This window comes from Podarcis melisellensis (assembly GCF_964234715.1).
Source record: "Podarcis melisellensis genome assembly, chromosome: 12".
Classification (NCBI taxonomy): Eukaryota; Metazoa; Chordata; class Lepidosauria; order Squamata; family Lacertidae; genus Podarcis; species Podarcis melisellensis.
In genome coordinates this window covers 28,180,097-28,204,632 of record NC_138544.1, presented here as the reverse complement: position 1 = coordinate 28,204,632, position 24,536 = coordinate 28,180,097, and the positions used below count along the sequence as shown (strand labels likewise).

Below are 24,536 nucleotides of genomic sequence, written 5' to 3'. Positions count from 1 at the left end.
GGTCTGCTATTATGTATAGCTAATGTGGTTGCATTGCGGGTGCACTGAAGTTTGAAGTTCATTAAGTTTTCTTACGATACATTTCTTCTAAATCAATTGCTATTACACTTATACTTCATTCAGTCCAATAACTTTTTTCTTTAATCTCCTTTGTTTTGTTCTCCTAAACATGAGATCACCATTGCAAAGATCTCACCGCAGCAAATCTGCTATTTCACATGGGCTATAGTCAAATTAAGCAAATAAGACAAATTCAAAGTTTTCTTGTTAATACTTTTATTAGTGTACTTTTCTGAACTTCTCTATTGGACAAACATAATGCAAACTCCAAATAAAAACTTAGAGTTCTTAGCCGTCAGAAAGAGAGACCATGGCATTCCAAATTTGTTTTCATTCTTCATTAAAGAAAAAGGGGGAGATATTGAAAGAACCATTAGGCACACAGTTGACACATACTGTACAATGATATGCACAAGTCATTTATTTAACAGCTATATTCAGATGTGCTCTTTAGATTTTGCTCCTTGCAATGTAAGAACCATGCTCATTCGAGCACAGAGAAGTAGGGATTTACAAGGAGTGACAAACCAGACTTTTAAAACAAGTCCTTAGATAAGCCAACACAGCAGCAATAACAGAATATACATTGTTGGTTAAGACAGTATACCTTTGATCTCAAAACCTTAAAAACTCTCTCTCTTTTTTTAAACAGTTATTCAAATACACATGCGTTACAGGAAAATATTGCACTAAATTAAAACTGAGGTTGTGGAATTCGTATTTTACTTTTAAAAATTATTACACATTCTGGTAGCATTTAAAATTAATTGTTTAGTCATAGCAAACACCAGAGGCAGAAGCTTGAGGGTGAACCATATGAAATATTCCACCTTACTGTTCATTCTCTCTCAATTAAGGCTAAAATTAAGTGCATTTTGCTGGACAATGGCACATTTATTTTCAGAGGCTGGTCACAGCATTCTCAGACCAGGTCATACCTGGCTAAGTATTTGCTGCATTTACACAATCAATTCCGGGGCGCTTTTAAATAGCACAGGGGCTACAGTCGAGATAATGTGAATGGACAACAAGGGAACAATGCATAATAACTAACCAGGAAGAGATATACAAATTGACTGCTCCTGTCTACAGGCACGCTCTGAAATTAAATATAGATGGAAAAAACCCTTTGTGCAATAATTGCAACACACCTTTGTTTCATTCACACATTCACACATTTTCTGGATATGTAATCAATTTTAAAATTCAACAATTGAACATAATTCTGAAGCCTAATGTAGATGGCCCAGGGGTAAGAGATACCATATACTATATTGATTGTTATTCATTTCCACTTTGAAGTGTTGAAAATTAAACGCGAGTCATATATTAAGGCTGTATTACGACCTGTATTGAGGCCTGCCTTTTCTCCTATTCTCCAGTGTTTCACATGGATTATAGCATTCTACTGTTTTAGAAGTCAAACGGGGAAGGAATAAAGGTCATTAAGAGCTGGCATAGGCCTAAGTTTTCATGGAGTAGTATACCTGTGAAGATCATTCAACTTCAAATTGCAGGTGATGCCTGTACACTGAAAACTAACTTTACAGGGAAAGATCAGCAAGCTTATTTCGTCCCAACATGACGGGTTTCTGTTACCTGCAGAGCTCTTTTTTTAAATTAATCGTGCAATCCTCACTTGCAATTTAAAGTAAGAGCATCCAGACAGTTCTAATATCTCAATTAGAATTAGGCCACAGACTGAGGAACAAATCTTAAGATATATTTTTTAAGTATGTGTATATATGAGAGAGATTCATGTCAATTGCCACCTATATTTAAAAGCATTGAGCAGGCTACAGAAAGAATACTTCATACATGTTATCTTAAGCTGTTCTGATTCTGGTAAAAGGGAATCACACGTATAGTATGGATCTGTAGAGATGGGGAAGAACAATTGCACTTGAAGACATGCATACTGTAATGAAGATGTAAAAATCTTTTTTTTTCTTTTTTTTTTACAGCTTTGCCATTACTGAGTAGGCTTCACAGCAAGAATGGAATCCAAATAAGGATAGTAGGTAGGGGAAGGGCTGTAGACTTCCTTGTTCATGCCTTAAAAACACATGTATTTCTTGGATACCCTCCCAATGAATATTTCTTTTTCTCTTTTGAAGTTAAAGCCATTTTCTCTTGATTTTTTTCCCTACATGGGAGGACCTGTTTTGCAAGATCCTTAGGTAATGCATTTACGCCCAAACCTGAAACACATTGTTTTTAAGTCAGCCCCGTTGAGTTAAATCAAATGTGTTTAGTATCAGAGCATTAAATGACTACTATTTGGGATATTTTCTTGGGATCTTAAACAAACTATATAGTAAAATATTAAGGGGATTATACCTAATGCTTTGAAATTCCTTGATCATGGGAGGTGCTCATCAAGGAGATTCGAGAAAATGAGATTCCAAGATAAATTAAGGCTCAGCAAAAGTAGTAAATTATTACTTCATTCTCAATTAGACATTATGTCTGGAAGTAAAGAGGATAGACAGGGGGCTTTTTGTGTAGAAGTAGTTTATTTATTAAAATTTTACATTATGCAAAAAATAAAAAAGATTGTTATTTAAAAAAATATTGTTGTTGTGTCTCTTATTTTCATATATACACTGTGGTGCATTCAGGAATTTGCAATTGTTTGCATATGACTGTTCAATGAAGTCCAGAAGACTTATGTCAGTAAGAAACCAAGTCATTTCAGCAATTTTCCTCTTAAGGTGAACACACTTAAATAAAGCTAAGGGTGACAATTAATGGCAAAAAGTAAAAACATTCTGATAATTTCTTAATGTTGAGAACGTTGTATTTTAATTTGCTTCTGTTTCCTAGCCCCCAAAACTCCTAATAAATAAATAAATGTGATAATCCCCTTTTTTAAACATCTGTCCTTCCCTTCACTAAGTGCTATTATGAGCCTTTCTTCTTTAAAAATTATATGCAGAATACAATAACTGTTATTGAAGAACAAAACAAGACCACTAACCAGGCTAATTCAAACCAAGATGTTTTTCTTTATGTGTACCCATCCTGACTAAGTAATAAAACCAACAAATATAATTTACTTAGTTATTTATTATTATCATTCTGGAAAGTGAAGCTAACACGGCTTTCGCACATATTACTTCAACCTTTAGTTAGCAAATGTAGTTTGGGAAAATCATAAAATTTCTCAGAACCATCTGTTCAAAAGACTTCTTTCATGCTAGCTCAACCACTTCAGAGCCACTCAGCGAGACCTACAAGGCCTCAACAGTCATAATGCAAATCAAATTGCACCTGATTTTCACATTGCACAATCTCCCAGTTCCGAGCAAAGCAGCCAAGTCCTCCATTGCTGTCACCACAGTTGTGCCTTACTTATCACTCAACTGACACAGTCTAGCACTTTTCATTGCTGGCAATCATAGTTTCCGTCAAGAGTGGAAGGAACAGACATTCTTACAGAGCGGGCTAATATTCTTCTCAATGTTGCATGAAGATGCACCAAATCATTTAGACACATGAACCCAGTTCATGGTAGTGGTTGCATAAGAGAAGGAGGATGAGAGGAACGATTATCTCTTATGGATGCATTAATAATCTAATATGTGACACTAAAAGACCGGTGCAGAATAACAGCATGAGAGTTTTAAGCCCCAGAGAACCTGCCCAAATCCTGGGCAAATGGACACCAACATAAAAATCTGGAGTGTCACCTTTTCTGTAAAGAAGGCGCTTGTGTAGATTGCAGTCTCTGCTTATATCGCTGCATCTGCTTTGAGGGTGAATGCAGTTTTTTGAAGAGTTCAGGGAATTCATTTGCTGGAAATAAAGTTTCCAAGAAGCCCTCCAGAAAGACGTATACCATCCTCTTATTCAGCTGAGTATGCTGAAACATTTCAAAGACTCTGAGAATGCCTTTCCTTGTTGTCTCAGCACCTAGGATATGCTTCAATTCATCTAGACAAATCACAAAATGATGTGACATTTCAGTAACAATTCAATCTTCATGTTTATTTGCTGTAAAAGTATAAATTCTTAAAAATGTTCAAGAAAATAACTATCATTCCCTAAATAGCCCTCGCACTAAATGCAAGGTTGTAAACTTCCTTAGAGAAATAGTTTCTCAACACTGTTCACATGAAGGCAAACAAGACTCTGCTTCTTTAAAACCTATATGACACATACAAGGACATTTTCCACTTCGGATCAAGGAGAAATAATTTCACACACCTGGCATCATCCCCAGTAATTTTGTTTTTCCAGCAATTCTCGTTCGCATTCTAATGGCATTGTCTCTGCGGGGAACAGTCTCAGCTAAAATGCCATTGGGCCAAAAGGCATCTCTGCAAGCAGACAAGTTTACAGGTTAAAATAAAAACCAGGTTATAGTTCTCCTCTGAAAACTCAAAACACATCTTGCACATGCAAATCTTAGGTACTATATTAAGACCTCAATATTAATGTGGCTTCTCTAGATTAGCTGGTGTGTTTCTTCAGATCCTGGTTATACAACAGGGATGATAAACCTGGATCATTGACCACACTGGCTGTGGCTAATGAGAACTGGAGTCCAACAACATTTAGAGAGCCACACTACCCTGGTTGTGCACGACTGATCACAGCCAGTGATAGTTAGCCTAAACAAATGACTGAAGCCCGCCAATACTCACCAGCCCCAGCCAGCAAATGCAATCCACAGGGATGATAGGAACTATGGTTCAACAACATCTGGAAGGCAATAGCTTAGCCACTGTTGCTGTAGACTTTTCAGGTGCTTACTAGCCTGACCAGAGCAGAATTAATTTAGGAGGAATAGCACTATGCTGGAGGCCCCGTGCCAACTAGGCTGGATGTGACATGCAAAGACAGCTATAGCTATCTCAACATATCAAGATATTAAAAGCCACTAGTGCAAAGGAGAGGAATGTAGAAAACTCCTAATGATGTCAGTTTAAACTTTCTATGGGAAAGAGAAGTTAAACTAACTGCTACAAAACAAAGCTGGAAAACATACAGGATATAGGTATTATTCACTGTATAATGTTGCCTTGATTCCCCCTGTAAGCAGGAAGGCTGATAGTAAGATTGCACATTAATTAGGCAGATTTTTATTTTTTTGGTTGGGTCAAAGAATGTACATCTCTTTTTCAAGTAACTTTACATATTTGCAAAGGAGGCTTTCTACAGAGACCGGCTATCTAGAAAAGGTTAATCATCTCTTTAAACCTAGCAGAGAAAGTGGTTCTCGTGAAAAGTAAGAATAGTTGTCAGCTAACATTGTATAGATGTGAACAACAGTAAATATAGGCAGGAAACATAAATTTCTTTGGGTACAGCATGTGTTAAAAGGACATACCTGAAACGTTTAACTGCATCTGCTACTTGTTCAGGAGATGTCATCCAATCAACATGATCTACTATTTTTCTGAAATTAAGATGGGCATATTGCTTTAATATATTGTATTCTTTTAAACTGAATGCAAGAAATAAAAGGGACAAATCTCATGTCCAACATTCATTGATACAGCAGCACCTGAAAGGGTTGGTAAGACCTGTATCTCTGCAACACTTACAGCTGCCAAATACATTTGTGGGGCTGTAAGGAAAGGAGAGCACACAATTTCTCTAAACAAATTTGCTGCTGTTTTAAATGCTTCTATACCTTCATGCAAAGGTGCCTACAGCAAGCTGAGCTTTAAGGGGCAGACTCCAGAACCTTCATTTCCCCCCCTACATATTTCAGAAAAGTAATTATATTTAACATATTACTATCCAAAGAAAAGCTGGATCGTTGCAAAGGAGACAGTACCAATTGCAACCTCACAGGAATAGTCCTAAGGGACTGCTAAGGCTGTTTTGCATGACACGGTAAGCCAAACTTAGTAAGATTTGTTTTTGGCTACAGCTCATGGTTGGTGAGGAGAGAGCTTAGCCATGACTTCTGGTCTGGAGGACACGCTAAGCCAATCTATGGCTTAATCTACCACAGGACAGCAATAAAAAGGTCAATGCAGAAGCACAATGACTGCAAGTTCCTCTCTGACATATAGCCTGCACTAAGACATAGTTTCACTTACAGTGTCATGCAACCAAGGCTGCGACTATCTCAATGCCAAATATTAAGCTTCACAGCTGAGCAGGAAATTGATCCAAGGTGTTCACCACATAAATGCAGCATTCAATCCATTACCCTACCCTATCTAAGATACATGAGGGTAGGGTGGGAAAGGAATTGTAATTTTAATAAGTAAATATTGGTAATCTCCCACAAAGGGACACTGGACGCAGGTGATATGCTCAAAACCATGACTACCTGGGTTCAGTATGCCATCATGCAGAAGCACCCTTCAGATGAGTCTAGTGGATCTGTTTTATAAGATAGCTGGATAAGGAAACAAGACAGACAGCAAAAACTGTCTGAAGGAGGAGGAGGAGTGAGGGAACCATTTATTGCGCCCCAACAAAAATTAAATCACATCACATTTTGCCTCCAAAATGAGTGCTTAAAAGTTTTTCACGTGTACTTTACAGAATAAACAGGTTTTTTAATAATTATAAAGAAGGAAGACAGTACTTATTTATTGTATATCCATGCATTGCTCTAATAAGCTGCTGAAGCAAGTTTTTGATATTTCGTCGTAGCCATTGATTTCTCTCCTTTAGATCAAAGATTTCATCCATGAGTAGCAGCATTATTTTAAGAGGAACATTGTCCTCCACCTATAAAATGGGGTGAAAAAGTTATTACTTTTTGACAAGTGAATGAATCTTCCTCATTCAGTAATGCATATCAGAACTCTGAAGAGCTTGCTTTGTTCAAAAGTATGAAACTATTGGAACATTTCAGCTCAAGCAAATACACAAGGTTGGATCTAATGCAGTCCTTCTTCAAATGAAAGGAGTCCTGCTACGAAAATGGTTTGATCCAACAGATGCTGCCACAAACACAAAGGGACAATTTTCATGGAATCTCCCTGCACAATCTCCTGCACTGTTCTTGAGGGTTCTCAAATCCAATGCAGCAGATTTTGGGAAAACAAGAGATCTCAGGATCCCATTGTAACCAATTCTTGTTATAATTACATTAAACACAAAAGCAATCTGGTATTTACATACTACAGATTCTACCCCCATAGATACCCTGGCATTTAACTTTTTGTGACGTATCTTTCAAGGTTAATATCAATACTTGGAATAGGACCCAGAGAGAGACTGGACGCCATCACAGAAGACAAAGTAATGAAATAATGTGTTTATATCTGTCAGTCCTCATCAATAATTTGTCAACAAAGTATGCAAATTTAGCTCATAGGGCTTCATTTCAGATTCCTGTTTTTGAAAGTTATAGCCTAGAAACATTAAATCATATTTAGCAACACTTTTTTCTATCAAGGACAAACAGAAGAGATCAAAATCTAAAGGAAAATGATGCTCTATGAACTACTGGCCCCTTGGCATTTTTGACTTTTTTTCAATGAACAGCATGTTACAAACTGAATTTGCATTATCAGTTTCATAAATCTTTTGCCACTCAGCATGGGAGGTTGTTGTTTGAAGAGAAACAAGTCAGAAGCACTCCTGAGTGTGTGTAATCAGCTGAATGGCCCTTGGGATGCTGCACAGTGTCTTGGTAGCTCTTAATTTCAAACAAAGCTTTATGGATCACCGATACACCCACTGTGTATCTGAATATTACAAGCTGACTAACACATTCTTCTTTGATGTGAAAACACTGAAAGATGCAAACCCAACCATATTTAGCATTTTGGGGGAAAATATTTTGCTTGTACATGCTATATGTAGAATCTTCACACTCCATTACTAGCATGGTGCACCATAAATCGAAATCAGTAACACCAACGAAAGAGAACTGAATATAAGCTCTTTCTGCGATGATCAGAACAATGAAAACATAAAACATGTAATGCTCCTAAAGAAGGGGGGATTTGCTAAAATCATAGCAGCAGACACTATTCAGATATACAGACTGGAATGCTTTGATGTGGCAAGAAAAAGATGTGAAGTGTAGAACAGGTGCAGATTTATGACCATGACAAATCTGCATATAATCAGTGGTAATCTTATGGTCCTTCTGTCCTCATTAAAGATAAAAGATTTTTTTGAACTGATCTTCACATATTTAATCAGTGTTTCAACCAAATCTAGTTTATGAGAACATCAGGAACCTAACCTTTTAATCTTCACCTTCATATTCTTACATACACTCACTTTGGAGCACTTAATAAGAAAGTCAACTACATCTATGACCAAAGAAGTTGTTTAATGTTTTGAGGTCATGGACCTATAACAAACTCTTATGAAAATGCAGTAAAGGAAGCTATCCATTTTTTTTATATAGAACTGACTCAGAATTTGTTGATCATTTGAATATTGTAGGAGTAGCGGGAAAACATACATACATATGTAACACGTTTTATAATGAAGTTTTATCGGGATCCAAAGAACTATTCAAGTAGCTTTGCATGCCTGATGTGATTCAGGGTCAGGTTCCTTTAACAGGAATCCCCCACCTGACACGGCAATCAGGCTTCAAAACTGAGATTCGCTATACATTTTAAATAAGGCGTGAAGGTTGCTGTCAAAGGGTGGTGGGAATCCCATGAAGCATGCTACCTTTCAACCTGCCTATAGCTGTTCTTGGGACCTCAACTAGAGGACTTTACATATTTAGGCACCACTGATTCACAGTAATACCATGGGTAAGCTCTAGTGTGCACACATGCACATGTGTGTGTGTGTATCAATCATGCACATATAGACACACATGTATACATTTCATTTATAAGCAAAAGTGAGGTTAGTTTAAAAGCAACTATCAAACTCACATTGTCTTCAACTTGTGCTGCAACACGGCAGTGCTTAGGATCAACGTATGTCTTCTGCATTAAAGGAGGATCCTAAATCCCAAAGAGAAATTATTGAAAGCGAGAAATAGTGATGAAAAAATATATCCTTTATAAAGCCATAGAATTCTGAAACTCAATTCAAAACCAATACTTTTATGAACTTTAGTTCATAAAACACTTTTAACTGCTTGATATAAAATCTGCTAAGGCACAGCACTGCGGAAGTGCTTTAATAAAAATCCAAAACAAGTATTGGAACAAATTAAGCAGCATTTTGAGTATCTAATAGTCACATGACAAAAAGCCTAACTAGCCTGCATTCTCACACTTTTTCTTTGGGATTTGTTCGTATCAATTTATAAAATATAATGGAAAATAAGACTTGCTTTTGCTTAAATCTCATATAACATAAATAATTTATGCTTCTAAAATGCCTTACTCCAAAGGCATAAACTACTGCTTAATCTGCATTTTCAAATTTTACTTTAGTCCAAAGTAAAGCAAAGCAAAGGTTCCAATATTGTTTATTACTATGCAGGTGCATTTTGTTAAAGGTTAGTAAGGCCCTACATTGCTGACCTTAGAACAGGGGAGGGGAAACCTGTGGCCTGTCGGAAATTGGCCAAGCTATCTGAAACTGATGGGAATTTGAACCCAGCAGCTTCTGGAATACCACAGGCTTCCCTGCCCCAGCTCTACAGCAATATTTATGCAATACAACAAAAAGGAGAAAAGGGGAAAGGGAGATAAAATACTCATCTTGCATGGTTTTATTTTAACTTTACACACTTGAAATATTCCGTTTTGGGAAAGATGCATTAATGTGTGACACAGCAGAAGTGTTGGGTTAGCAATGACAAGGCTAAATGGAATAAATATATTTTATTCAAGGGTGGGGAAGGGGACTGATGGAAAGCAAGGTCTGTGGGGGGGAAATGGGAGGAAAATTTGCTTCAGACATTTGTCTCCCCTCTCCAGCATCTCTGGTGTACGAACGGAGCTCTTGATGCACACATGATGCTTGATGCAAGCCAGAACATTCCCTAGCATGGAAACAGAGGACGGCCTCTGCTTAGGCAGAGCATCGTGTGAGCACTGAAGCACTGAAAAGCTCTGGGCTGCAGCCAATAAGTGGGAATGTGGGGAGGAAAACTTATGTTAAAATAAGCCTAGGTGTTCTGGTAACTTAGTAAGGGTTGCAAAGTTGGCAGTATTTGAGGAAAGTGCTGGAGCACAGACAGTGTTCTGAAATTAAGAACGGGAGTGTGCATTTTCAGTAGTGGCCCACCCTAAATTAACTAACATCAACATCAGGGAGCTTTACATGTCTTTGAAACAAAACTACCCTATCCAGTGATGTAACTGCATATTCAACAGTGCATTGGTAAGGCAAAAATGATTAAAGGAAATGAGAGGGTGCACCATTTATGAAGATGGCCCACGATTGCCAAACACTCTGTTTAAGAGAATGTTTGGCAACTTAACAATCAAGCTTCTCAACTGATGGTAGCAGCTGTATTAATCTACATATCTGAACCCACAGACGTTTCACTCACTCTGCCCTATTTTACAGTGCTGGCTTGCAAGTATCACTAAGCCATGGTTTAGCATTACGTGTATAAGGTGAAATGACCCCAAGCAAGATTTGGGCTTGCACAGGGTCCATGTGTCCAGTAGGACTTTGGCAGGATTATGTTCTTATGTACTCCTTCCTAGGTTATTTTTTTTTTCATTCTTCCAAATAAAAAGAAAGGCAACACTATTAAGCATAACTGTTACCTCACACTTTGCCTAGTCTGATCATGTTTAAATGAGGCGGCTCAAAATGGAACCAAGTCTAATGTGCGTTACTTCAATGCATTCTTACCTTGAAAAATGATTGCTTTATGTCTTGTCCCAATCTTTCTGACATTTTGCCCATGTTGTCTGACATTTTAGTCATCCCCTCTGCGAAGCTGTCAGGGAAGGACTTGACAGCATTTGAAACATTTCTCATAGAGTTACGCAGTGGGTTTACAAATGTGTCCATCTGAAGAGGAAAACATTTACCACGATTGCATAAATCTATGAGGATATGACTCGTCATCCAATAATGTGTGTTGAAAACATCACACTGTTTTGGAGAGCAGTAATACAAAGCCATTACTACGAAAAAAATATTACTGTGTTAATTTCAGGCATCAGTAAGGCTAATTTTGTAAAATACATGCCCTGACTTTGAAAACAATCAAAACTGAGAGAAATGTCATCCACAGACAGCAAGTTTCTTGGGCAAGGGATTTGCTTTTGTAACATTACTATGCAAAGTACCATGTTTACTGGTGCTGAATAATATTAATGGAATGGAAGCTAGAGAGCTCCAGCTCAAACAGAAGACATCTCCACCCACACAGGGGGAGGTCTCAGATTTTCCCCTCCAGTTGTATCCCCCCCAACCCAAAGTTCATACTGTTCCAAAAAGTCCCAACACCCTTATGAGCAGCTTTTTGGGAAGCTGCAACAAAAAGAAAATGAGAAAATAAAAGGGAGAGGAGAGAGAGAAAGAGCGAGAGAGTGCACACTAAATTAAAGTGTTCATCCATTGAAGTGTACACGCCAGCTACTGGGGATAATAGACCCTTGCCCTTGAAGCAGAAAAATGTTATCCTGTGTGCATTTATTTGTTATTTTGAAAGAGTAAGATTGTGTGGCATTAGTAAAAATCTATTAAGAATTTAAATGACGGCTACACATTCCAATTAACAAAGCACTGCTGCTGAAGATGGCAGTAGTATGTGGTCTTCCTCCACCTCTGTAATGCATCAAAGAACTAAAAAGAACTAATCTAAGTTTTCATACTACACATCAGCCAGCCCCATCAGCCTATAATATTGGGTGGGGGGCAGGGGGGCAATAATTCTGTACATCAAAACATAGATTATTTTCTACTATACATAATACAGGTAAATAATGTGAAATGGGCACATTGTTTCTGATAGATCTTAATGTGTAATTCTATATTACTAGTTTACTCATAATGTAATCTATATAGTTGTTCTAAGCATTATTAGCCACACTCCTAGAGTATGTTCCCTGCCAAGCTAGAGTCCCTGTTTTGGTCCAAGAATCTAAAAAAAGAAAAGAAAAAAGTTGTTGTCTTTTAAATGAGAACTATGTTATTTGCTGATTTCTGTTGCTTGCATATATCTAAAATCCATTACAACTCAAAATATATATAGTAATGTGCCTCACCCAAGACTTGTAATACAGTGGGCATGTTTCCAAAGTGGTCATGAGTTGTTTGTAAATCAACTGTTTGGGAGGAGGCAAGGACAAATGCCTGTGTCCAAGAGTTTTTCCAAGTGAGCAAATATAATTGATGGGACACCTAAGAACCTAGAAAAATGTAGCATCAAGCCTATTCACACCTCTAAAGCCAGCCAATTACAGCCTGGTGTGAAATTAGACTTCCCTTTCCAGATGGATGCTCAAGTATTCTCTAGAGCATTTGGCTGATTGGCCAGGTATGGCTTTTCTTGCAATGAAACTCCACTGACAGCTTCAATTGTTGCGGCTGCCTCTAAAGACTGCTTGGAAACTACAACTGGGGGGAAATATAGCTGCTAGATGGTCAATTGGTTCTAACATGAGAGAACAGAGAACAGTTAAAGAACAGTGTCAAAAGGCAAATGAATTGATATTGATTTATATATAATTTTGTCTTTATCTAACATTTTTATATGTAACAGTGTGTTTATCTTTAGGTTGTTTGTTGTTGCTTCATTTTTTTGCACACCACTTAGAGATATTTTTATATATTAAACTGTATAGAAATTAAATAACCAATCTATCTATTTTGGCTACTTATTTGTTTCTAGGCACAATTTTAAGTGCTGTTTCTGACCGTCAAAGCCCTAAGTAGTCTGGGACTGAAAAGCATGACATCTACCCCAACACCTTTTTCTGAGGACTTGGTCTGAGTGTTTCTGCTTCTTGAGGTGTTGGCAGTGGCTAGAGAGAGGGGCTTTTTATTACCCCTAATCTGTGGAATGTCCTACGTTTGCTTGCCTGCCAGAAAATGGGCAGGAATGGTTTTTTCCCCTTAGTTTTTATTAGAGTTTGGTGCTTGCTGTTGCTACCCAACAAAATTTGCCTGGTGTGTTTTTTTAATCCATTAACATTTTGTTGTGGTTTTGTCAATATGTTGTTGTGTCCCTGTTGTATGTTAGCTATCTTAAGAATCCTTGTGGGATAAATGTATAAAATACATTACTTTCACTCCCTTACCATGTCCATATGGCCCTTGTGTAATATCTATAATGGAATTGCAATGCAGGATCATGCAAAATACAGAAACTTCTTTCAGATATAATTATGCATTTGGATTTAAAGCCCACCATCTTTTTAAGGCAGAAGTACAGCGATTCCTGAAGAGACAACATGGTCCTCAGTCTAGCCCTCAAAGGTTTCTGGGCAAAGGCTCGCTCTTTTTGGCCAAACAAGAAAACCACATATTTTAAAGTGGCATGCAAATGAGCTGATAGGAACTGTACAAACCATGGCACAATATGAATATACACTAATTTAACTGTTCCGTTCAAATGAAAAAGTTTAAGAACAACAGGGGTTCAGTCTCCAGGAAGTTACAGAAGCTTGAATCACTTTAGACACATGAATTTTAGTTCAACCTCTACTTAAATTAATTTTTTTTAGAATAGCACAGAAAGCTGTGCCTAATTTATAGAAAGGAATTGTGAGGGCAAAAGGGCTAAGTAAGCATGTAAAATCTGCAAGTTGATCTACTTCAAGCACAATTACTAAATGATCAACTTTGACAAAGTGCTGCATTTTAAAATTTGGTGCTTAGCTCCTTTTGCTCTTTGATGTGAAACAGCCTCAAAAACCAGTTTTGAAGGGAGACATGCATTCTCTCTTTTGAGCAGGTGGTTGGAGTCATGAAGCATGTGGTGCCTGGAATGGGCAGAGGATTTTAGGGTAAATAAAAGGGAAGGGATCTTTACATCTTTCAACACTAGGTGCATCTCAGGCTTGATAGCAAACTTATAAACAATACAGAAACTTTTTGCATTACAACAATTCTCTTATGCAAGTTTGGCTGCTTTGCGGATAAATAAATGCTTCTGTTTCAAACAACAACAACAACCCCTTATTTGCATACTGCATTTATACCACGTGTCCATTCATATATAAATCACGTAATACAAGCTAAACAACAAAGGGCATACAATATGAACAACAGATTATGTTGATTGATTGTGCACAATGTTGTAGGACGACAGCCATCACTGAGCCCTGCTAGACAACAGATAATATTCTTACCTTCCGAGCAATCTCTCCCTTTCCTTTACTGTATGCCTTGTTTTCCAAGAAGTCATACACACAGTGTATTAAAGCTGGATAACATTTCATCACTTCAGGAGTTAACAAAAGCTAAGAAGTAAAGGAGGCAGGTAATTTTGGAAGGTGAGCATTTTGGTTCTGAATGATAAAACACGTTACAGCACAGCAGAAATAAGATGTTTTAAATGCTTTTGCATAGCTCCTGCTTCCTGAAAGAACTAGTAGTCCTTCTCCTAAGCAGAATTGGCTAGTTCAGTCCTTCCCCCATTCAAAAAAACCCAAACCCTCTCACGTTAGAAAGTACCTGTCAAATCTTATCAGTTTTGTCTGACATTTTGTGGGCTTTGTGCTAGAATGTGCTAGTATGTCTGTACATTTATTCCAATTCCATTTAAAAATATAAATGTTACAGGCGTACCATTACTCTCACATTTTAAAGGCATCTTGCCTAAAAGCAACTGAAACTGTGCCTAAAAGTAGAATTGGCCCTGACCTCTATGGTGTCATGGGGTCACTCGATTGGGCTGCAACTCCACTTTGATCACGAGGCAGGACCAAAGACTCTTTGGGGAAGTGGGTGGCTCCCAAACAGTTTTATGGGCTCCCAAACAGTTTTATGGACTCGCCAAGCTCAAACGCTCATCGGAGTTTCAGGTAGTAAGGAAATAAAAGATGCCCACTTTCCCCTTAAACAACAGGGCATAGAACATGTAAGAAAATGAAGAGGCACATTGCAGTCCATATTAGGGAGTGGCCCTACTGACCCCATGACGTCACAGAGACCTACACATCAGGTCAGTACCAATTGTACTATCTTCTACTGGTATCTTTTTGTCTTTAAAAAAAAATCTTTCTTTGAAGGATAGTGAATGGAAAGGAAATAAGATAAAGGTCTCACAAAGTTATGAAGGAATTGTAGAAAGAGGAAAAAATAGCTTGAGGAAATGTAAGAAAAACAGGAGCTTAAGGCGATGTGATGGCTTTTATCAAGCAGCAGCAAAAAAACTGAATGGGAGCTGCCCACTTTCCCAGAATCTTTGCTCTTGCCTCATGATCACGGTGGAGTCAGAGCCCAATCCAGTGACACCATGACGCCAGTAGAAGATTATGACTTGTTTCATACCTTCAAAAAGAACTACTATGCCTGAAAACACTTTCAATTGTAACATATCTGTGAGAAGTGAAGTTACAGGGAACCAGGTCTGCAGAGGGCCTTCTTGGTAGTGGCGCCCACCCTGTGGAATGCCCTCCTGTCAGAGGTCAGGGAAATAAACAACTACCTGACTTTTAGAAAATATCTGAAGGCAGCCCTGAACTTTGCTGCAAATTTTCAAGAGATCAAATTAGGAAAAAATTATTAATGCACACATAATGAAAAACTTGAATATAACAACATACCTGCAAATATGCATTTAAATCATTCTTCCTTTTTTCTAAGAAGTCTCTGTCCATGTTGTTGAATGTTTTTTTACCAGGAAGCTTTAACATACTTCCTAGATTTTCAAACTAGAAAAGAACCCATAATTTTTTTTATTTTAAATATATATCTAACATCTACATCCAAACTGAATTACTATGCATTCATTTCATAAATACACTTCCAATCTATTTACTTTGTTTAAGAAATCAGGAAGAAGCTCCCTCACTCACCCCCAGAACTAACTGTGATGGGAAACATCTGGAATGTTACATCTGCACCAATGCTAAGAATGTTTAGCATCAACTGGACAAGCGGACAACTTGTTTTAGACTGTACCACTTTGGGCTAACAATGTGGGTTCATGCAACTGAATGCTCAACCATGCAGATTAAAGGACCATTAGTCTTATCCATTTATCTGTGTACACAAGATACCCTTTACATACAGGAAATGAAAATGTCAAGGATAGATTTAGCTTAGGTTTCTTCCTGACACATTCTTTTTCCATATGTGTGTGAGCATACAAGATACTTCTCTGCACTGTAATGTGATCCTAAATATCAATTCTGTAGTAGTATGAGAACCTAGGAAGCTGCCTGATACCAAGTCAAACCATTGGTTCATTTGGATCAAGGGTAGCCAGTGTGATGCCCTCCAAATGTTTGTACTACATCATCTTTGACTACTGGCCATGCTGACTGAGGCTGATAGGAGTTGTAGTTCAAAACCTTTGGAGGGCAGCATGACTCTTAACTGGCAACAGCTCTAAAGCAGGCATGGCCAAGCTGTTTTGGGACTACAACTCCCATAATCCCTAGCTAACAGGACCAGTGGTCAGGGATGATGGGAATTGTAGTCCCAAAACAGCTGGAGAGCCAAGTTTGGCCATGCCTGCTCTAAAGGATTTCAGATGGGGGTCTTTCCCACCCATACCTGGAATTACTAGGGACAGAATCTGAGACCAAAACATACATTACCACTGAACTAAAAGCTCATTTAAATTAGCAATGCAGCTGAAGTTTGGAACAGAATTGTTTGGGATATTAACTTACTTTATTCTTAGGTCACTACAAGCCAAACTATAACTTCTCCTAAGTTTGGACTTAGCTTATAGTTAGTTGATCCCAGCTACAGTAGATTATCAAGAGCACAGACCAGCTAAGCTCACTGAACCTCTTTCATCACTAATTTAAATTAATTAAGGAAGCCACCTGCTCTTTCCAGAAACACATTTTAACTGCAAATATTACCTGCTCAGTAATCCTCATGTGGAAGTCGTGGAAGTCACTGTAGCGACGATATGTTTTCCATACTTCGTCACCATTTGGGGTTCGACGACGAACACTGATAGCGTATAGCGCGTATGTCTTGCCGTGGTCATTGCAAACTCCTGCCACAGTATATGGGTCATAATCAGCATAAACTAGCAATTTAAAACAAAAAACGAAGGAAGAAGAAAGGAACACAAAAGAGGAAGGCGAAAGGGCAGAAGAGACATGAAATGAAGAGATGTTGGAAATGACAAGGAAGTGGAGACAAAATGGGCATGCAAACTGAGGAAGAAAACAAACTGCCTTGCTCTGTGTATGAAATCATAACATCCTATAATCAAGCGATACTTCAGCAAAATGTTCTTGTCTAGATCAGGGCAGTCCAACCGGAAACCGGGGGACTGCATGCAGCCTTCAAAGCCTTTTGGGGCAGCCCTTGACAAGATTTGACACCCCTTTCAACCCTTGTGCTGCCTTCCCAAAGTTAGGTGAGCTAGGTGCTGAGCTATGGGAAGGAGGTGTGGTGGCTCTGACAGGGTCCTAGAGTCCTCCATTCTCCTCCCCAAAGTCTAATTAGCACCTTGCCAGCTTTGGGAAGGAGGCGGGAGGGCTCTATTTGTACAATCAAATGCTGTATACCAGAGTAACAGTATGTGATGCAGCTGCATACAAGTTATTTCATTCATTTCTGGCAGTGAAGTCACTTAAGATTTACTGAATGGACACAGGCATACTAGTCTCAGGTCATTTGTTTCTTCTGACTCCTATGATGTACCTGGGCAGGTACCTGAAAACAGGTACCAACAACAGGAGGTTGATCCCACTACTCCATTGTTGGTTTAGGTTGTATCTGTAGCTACTTAGGAACTGGATATGTCAAACTAACTGAAGCTGTATGTGGTAAATATATGAGATTTGAAAGCTAGAGAGCAACAACTGTCATATATAGAATATAAACTTTTTTGGGACGAGGGGAACACACACCAAATGAAGAATTCCTGACTCCTAGGATCACAGAAGTTGGTTGTCTCTGTAAAGCTGTCATATTCAGTGGTTATTACCAGTAACAGAATATGAAGTGTAGTGATAGATGCTATCTTATTTTTAAAAGACATCTGAAAGCAGCCCTGTTTAGGGAAGTTTTTAATATTTAATGCTGTATTGTTTTCAACACTCGATTGGGAGCTGCCCAGAGTGGCTGGGGAAACCTAGCACGATGGGTGGGGTATAAATAATAATAATAATTATTATTTAGCAACTATAGGCACCTTCCCACTTGTGTACAACCAGCACGAGTACCCCCGCTGATACACCCACTGTTTTCAGTGCCAAAAAGGGGGCAGAACAGTAGAACCCCCACTCTCAGCAGCCAGGAAGGGAACCCCCACATAAGTGGTGATTCCCCTGTAACATCAGGCCATTTAACTTACAGGCATGTTTCAGTTTCAATTTTAGGCATATTTTCATTTCCAGCTCTTTTTATATTGGAATCCAACTTACTGCTAAGGCAATCGTTCCATCAATAATTTCTGCTTGTAAAATTTGTCCTTCCATGCACCCCTAAATCTGTTTGAGAGGTTCCTCCAAACTTCTGGAGCAGATCTGGGGATGGGGGGGGGGCAGGAGTCCCACTGTGTAAGTGGACATCCTTGTTACTGGAATACCACGAATAGATTCAACACTTTAAAGAGAGTTTCAAATCACAACTGAAAAATTGGCTGCCTGGAATGAAAAGAGCTGTTTCCCCATCAAGATATATCTGAAGACCTCTTTATTGTTTAAGAAAAATATCTGAGTGTGCTATAATAATACAGATGTTTGCTTAATGTAAATAGAAGGTGAATGTTAGATGTGAACAAATGAAATTATGGTGCAATACATGCAATTTAATGGTGACATTATTGTACATTAAATGAAACTGAAACAAACAGTCTTATATTGAATAGTCTAAGACATTCATGGAATTTCAACACAACTAAATGGCATTTTAATAATACGGGGGGGGGGGGGATCCAAAATTAGAATGGCTTAGGAGCCAAGGAACTCCACATAATTCCATAACCCCCAAGAAGCCTATAGGCTTGCCTGGAAAACTGCTTTGAAACTAAGGGAAGTTTCAAAAGGTTTGAATGAGTGGTGTGGCAGATGCTCAAGAAAAAATAAGCTTTTAAAATCTATGGGGCTACATCAAGCCCCTTCATGAGCCTTAAGCACTTCTTTGTTCTTGGGGTTTGTGAATACCAATAACCACACCAAGCAAGCAGAGATCCTGAGGACAAAAAGGTTATGGCGGAAAGTAATTAGGTTTAAAAGAGGTACATGACGGCAGAGTTAATCAAGGTTTATGAAGAAAAGGAACACAACAGCCATGATAGTACGACCAAATATTGAAAGAGAAAGCATCACTACTGAACTCACCAGTATCTGAAATATATGCATGTAATTGTATTGTCTCATCGGCAGGCACATTTGAAAGATCATCCAATGACTAGAAGAAGAATAGCCAGAGTCACAATTTTAGCAAGAATGACAAACTGCTTTGACAGACCAGGAGCCAATATTGTGCAGCATTTTATTCCTGAAAGCCTACAGTGGATGCCTCTACAACTTTGCAAGATCAAAAATGGAAGTCAAACTCCATGATTGTCCTTGGCACCCAGTATTCAGATGTATATTTTCCCTGGATATGGAGGTTCCACTTAGGTATCACAGCTACAAGTAGCCAATAGACCTATCCTTGAACAATTCCTTCTTAAGGTTGGTATCTAAATTGTATCTACACAATACTGAGAATGAGGTCTTCATTTGGAATGCTATCACTTGAGATTGTAGAGGGAAAACCATATTTCTGGATGCTTTCTAAGTAAAAACAGAATGTCCTCCAGGCAGTAAACTAGCTTGCCTGAAAGAAAGGTTACCATATCCCTCTCCTTGATATGTTAATAAACTAGCTTCAAAATAAATCACTAGAAAAAAAAATTAAAAACCCCCACCAATTAAGTCCCACCAGCATCAATTAAATTTGCTTCTCATTAATTAAATAAGTAAAGCTTTAATTACATAATCTCTCAATTAAACAATTACAGGTGTCCCCCACTTACATGGGGATTACATTCCAGGTCCCCGTGGGCATAGGTGAAATCACATAAAGTGGGGAGCACCCCACTTTAATAGGGAGGGTGAATGGGGATGAGAGTGAGAGGATGAGGGAGAGGGAGAGGGAGGGGGAGAGAGGCAGATTCACCCAGAGCCACTGCCCAGCATGTCCCGAGCCTGCAAGCTTGCCTGCCTGCCTCTGTGTGAGCCAGTATGTGTGGTAGCAGCGGATGGCCATGGAGGCTGAGGACTGAAAAGGGTGCCAAGCAGAACTGGTGCCAGGATGGGGGCACAGATGGGCAGCAGAGGTAGGGAGAAGGTGCCTCCTGCTCTGCTTCTAGTCGATCAATGACAGCAGTCCTGAGCAAGAGAAGGCCTGTTTATTTACTTATATATTTTGCAGTGCCCTGCGTAAACACGGTCACGTATGTGTGGGATGTGGGAGTGTGTCTGTAGTTTGAAATGATAATAGAAAATTCTACCAAAAATAGGTTGCTACTTTTTCCTGCAACTATCCTTATCTTTGGCAGAAGCCCAACGTAAATTTGGGTGGGTGAAATTTGGGTGAAACGTAAATTTGGGTGGGTGAAATTTTCCTGGCCCGGATAAAAGTTGTAGGAAAGCTTCAACTAATTTCTGTTAAGAGTCAGGAGCAGGGTCAGAAAAGGAGATGCCATAGGATGCAGTTGTCACAGCAATGATCTTTCTCTTATTGATATCCTCACTACTTTTTGTTACTGAATGAATGAAAGCACCTGTATGTTTTCCCCTATCAGATAAAGAGCTGTTGACGGTGATGGTTATCTGGAAGATAGCACAAGGAAAGAGTCCTGTTCCCCCTACCCAACCCTGCTACTGCTGCCAACATTACAGTTGAAAAAAACACACTTACCAAATTAATGCTGCCAGTAGGAGAACCATTGAATGATTCTGTCAAAATAAGAGACAGAACTGTACGTCAAAACATAAATGTTTAAGCAAGTTAACATGTGAAGTGTTACATATCAGGATTTCTTTCCGAGTAGAAAGTGTAAACGAAGATCTAATTACAAAACATTACTGTTATCCACATAGTTTAACTTAATGATGAATTTTAGGCTAATTTGAAAGTTGCATGCATCATAATATTCCTAATTAGATTAGAACAAACATGGTAAACTATTAGCAGGCATGCAAGTGTGGCCCTAATGTTAAAACTTAGAGGTATTACTAATCTATACCACTAGGTGGCAGCAAAGCACACTTATTATTTGTCTACTACTATCATATAATATAGGGACGCAGGTGGCGCTGTGGGTTAAAGCCTCAGTGCCTAGGACTTGCCGATCGAAAGGTCGGCGGTTCGAATCCCTGTGGCGGGGTGCGCTCCCGCTGCTCGGTCCCAGCGCCTGCCAACCTAGCAGTTCGAAAGCACCTCCGGGTGCAAGTAGATAAATAGGGACCGCTTACCAGCGGGAAGGTAAACGGCGTTTCCGTGTGCGGCTCTGGCTCGCCAGATGCAGCTTTGTCACGCTGGCCACGTGACCCGGAAGTGTCTCCGGACAGCGCTGGCCCCTGGCCTCTTGAGTGAGATGGGCGCACAACCCCAGAGTCTGTCAAGACTGGCCCGTACGGGCAGGGGTACCTTTACCTTTACCTTTATCATATAATATTACCCTATTTGACACATTAATAAAATCAGGAGTGGTTATGGTTAAAAAAATTAATGACTTCCATGCAGGAGAAGTCTCAGGTTGCAGGTACACAACACATCAGAGGAAGGCATATAAACTGGAGGAGGGAAGGAGCCCCATAGCTATTGCAACTGTTCTGCAGGTTCTAGACCTATAGACAGCTGCCTAGAGGCTATAAGCATGTGATCATCAGAGCACTGCGGAACCTCCTGGAAATGCTTCTCTTGCCAATAGAGTTAACTATCAGATGTGTGTCTTTCTTATCTGGGTTGGGCCACAACAATACAATACATGTTCATACAGCAGAACTTAATATAACAAAGCATGGGGGGAAGAAATTGTAGAATGACACTTGAGTGCTCTTTTATTGAGCAAGCTATAGACTTGAAAAGTTTGCCAGAAAGTTTCATATTCAGTTTACTAAGGGGCTGCATGCAACATGTCATAATTACAAAGAATAAAGAGACTGGATAGATATCATAATTATATTTTGTGATGTTTATATATTTATCTTCCACACCATAAAGTGTATAGTTTATCCACAGGAAACTGTTCTCTATTCATGCACGATGCAAGCTCAATGCAGAATGACTTCACATTTTAAAAGTCCTATGGGTATGATGCACAATTAACCCAACAGTGAAACTTCCTTCTGCTAAGACATATCAGTGCCTGTCATCTTAAACACACGCGCATGCACACAATGTGGGCTCCCTTTTGGAAACTGGAACTGAGTAATCAGGTTGGGATTTAATGTACTTTGGTCTCATTTTACTGGACTTATATACACTTTGGTTCTTAAATTGTTACTGGGCATACAGGATGAGGCGGGGCAAACATTTAAACAGATTAAAAAACATCACACAGTAAATCTGATGCTGCAATGATATCACAAATAAGCATAAAACATAACAATTAAAGTCTGGAATAAACTTTATTTTTATTTTATTTATTAAATTTGTTTATTGCCCTTCATCCAAAGATCACAGGGTAGTTCACAACATAAACTTACCCCCTTCACCATCATCTGATCCTCTGAAGCTAGGGTCCTTTAGCATATCTAGCTCTGCAAGCATTCGGACGTAGAGGACATGCAGTCTGAATGACGGATAGAAGCGTTCGTCCCGGAGCATCATATCATATACCTTATGGAATGGAAAGTTCAGTATTACTCGCAGTTATGGAATCAATCAGTTCAGACTTTCAAAGGTCTCCTAAATTGTGGGAGAGCACCCAAGGAAGAATGGCAGGCCTTACTGGGTTGAACAACATTGCTTTCCCAATTATAAACCTGAGTATCTCAATTCAGAACACAGCTCGTCTTTAGGTGCATAAGTCATGGCAAGCCTTCGGCTCACAAACCTCCCACCTCCCCTTCCCTTTCTCCTTCATAAGCACTGTAAAGCTTCTGTTTCCAATTTGTAGTGAATCCATTTCCCCTTTCATTCACCAGGGGCTGGCAAGGTTTACCTCGCCTGGGCCGGTTCACTCCAGCGGAGATCCCTCTGTGGGCCAGATTGTATGCGTGCCCGTGATTTCCAGCATCTGCGCAAATGTGATTTTTGGCATCTGCACATGTGTAGACGCAATTTCTGGCACCGCAGAAGCGAGTTCCCGCTGAACCGGTTTAGCGCAGCATGCAGGGACACGCTGAGCAGGCAGCTCAGCTCGGGGGGCAGTTCAACAACCCCCGTGGGCCACTTGTGGCCCATGGGCCTTTGGTTGCCTACCCCTGGTCAAAACCTTAGTTAATTAACTAATGAAGGTCTAAAGCAAAGCTTTCCAAACTTTTCATGTTGGTGACATACTTTTTAGACATGCATCATTTTGCGACACAGTAATTAAGTTTTACTAGCAAACCAGAGGTTAAACCAACCCCTTTCCAGCCCCAGGAGGAGCGTGGGGAGTGACATACTAACATGTCACGTCACAGTTTGGAAAGCTCTGGTCTAAAAACTGGGTCAATATTTAAACCAACCAACCAAATACTCTGCCATGCTGTTAATAAAGCAGTGTTATCAATGCAAAATTCCCCCCAGGACAATTTTGCTGAGCTGCTGATGAATTTGTTGCTGTGCATTTTGGAACTGAGAAGCTGGGCATGCCCAAATTAAAGCTTAGTTCAGTTATGATCAAATTCAGAGCAAACTCAACATGGCACCCTAGTTGACTCTGAAAAAAAGCAAGCAAGGGAGAATTCATATGTGGGAGCACACCATTTTTAGAAGTTTGGTACTTTTACATCTGCCACGAGCCACAGAAAGCAAGCTATGAGTTGCATGTAATGGAAATGCTGCAATATTTCTGGAATAACTTTGAATTTTCATTGAAAATCAACAAAATCAGTTATTAGCAACCAGCTTCCACCAATACATATGAAAAGGAGAATTAGTATACTATACCTTTCTCTGAATCTCATCAAATATTTCGGGAGTTGGATCCTCATTATTCAGCTTCTCTGCCAGTTTTGCAACCAAGGTATCATCAATATTGACTCTTGGTGATGCCTGCCATAGAGAACTCAATAAATTTGTGCACCACTTGACCTTATTTTAATTTGTAAAAAAATAAAACTCAAATTATTATTGCAGAGAAAAAAAAATAAAGCTAGAGATAGACACCTAACAAGTAAAGGCTGCAACAGTTATTTTCATTAAACTAAGATCACTAGTCAAGGGAGAAACATGTTGAGTTATAAGTAGATTCTAGAAATGCTAGTCAGGACCTACCGTTTCGTATCTGAAGAAAATATATTTCTTAAAATTTATCTAAAATGCATGTGTGTTAGTCTTGTCTCTTCAAGAGAAATAAAAAAGGGAACCAAACAACT

The 24,536-nt window shown here is 39.0% G+C and overlaps 1 protein-coding gene and 1 long non-coding RNA gene across 4 annotated transcripts in view; both read right to left on the bottom strand.

Moving 5' to 3' along the window:
* Window positions 1-24,536, bottom strand: part of LOC309353896 — a 356,834-nt gene that overhangs the window by 95,531 nt on the left and 236,767 nt on the right. The window lies entirely within an intron of this gene.
* Window positions 1,228-24,536, bottom strand: part of SNX13 (sorting nexin 13) — a 63,578-nt gene continuing 40,269 nt past the window's right edge. Inside the window, exons 14-26 of one of the 3 annotated variants that reach the window (XM_081883183.1) lie at window positions 24,109-24,213; window positions 22,719-22,851; window positions 20,926-20,963; window positions 19,356-19,425; window positions 16,917-17,089; window positions 15,645-15,752; window positions 14,226-14,336; window positions 10,774-10,935; window positions 8,886-8,957; window positions 6,614-6,759; window positions 5,396-5,464; window positions 4,270-4,382; window positions 1,228-3,996 (exon numbers count right to left, since the gene is read on the bottom strand). In XM_081883183.1, coding sequence (XP_081739309.1) covers window positions 3,749-3,996; window positions 4,270-4,382; window positions 5,396-5,464; window positions 6,614-6,759; window positions 8,886-8,957; window positions 10,774-10,935; window positions 14,226-14,336; window positions 15,645-15,752; window positions 16,917-17,089; window positions 19,356-19,425; window positions 20,926-20,963; window positions 22,719-22,851; window positions 24,109-24,213 — 1,548 coding nt within the window. In that variant the 3' untranslated portion in view covers window positions 1,228-3,748. The remainder of the gene's footprint in view (window positions 3,997-4,269; window positions 4,383-5,395; window positions 5,465-6,613; window positions 6,760-8,885; window positions 8,958-10,773; window positions 10,936-14,225; window positions 14,337-15,644; window positions 15,753-16,916; window positions 17,090-19,355; window positions 19,426-20,925; window positions 20,964-22,718; window positions 22,852-24,108; window positions 24,214-24,536) is intronic. The other 2 variants (XM_081883184.1, XM_081883185.1) reach the window with 2 other exon arrangements.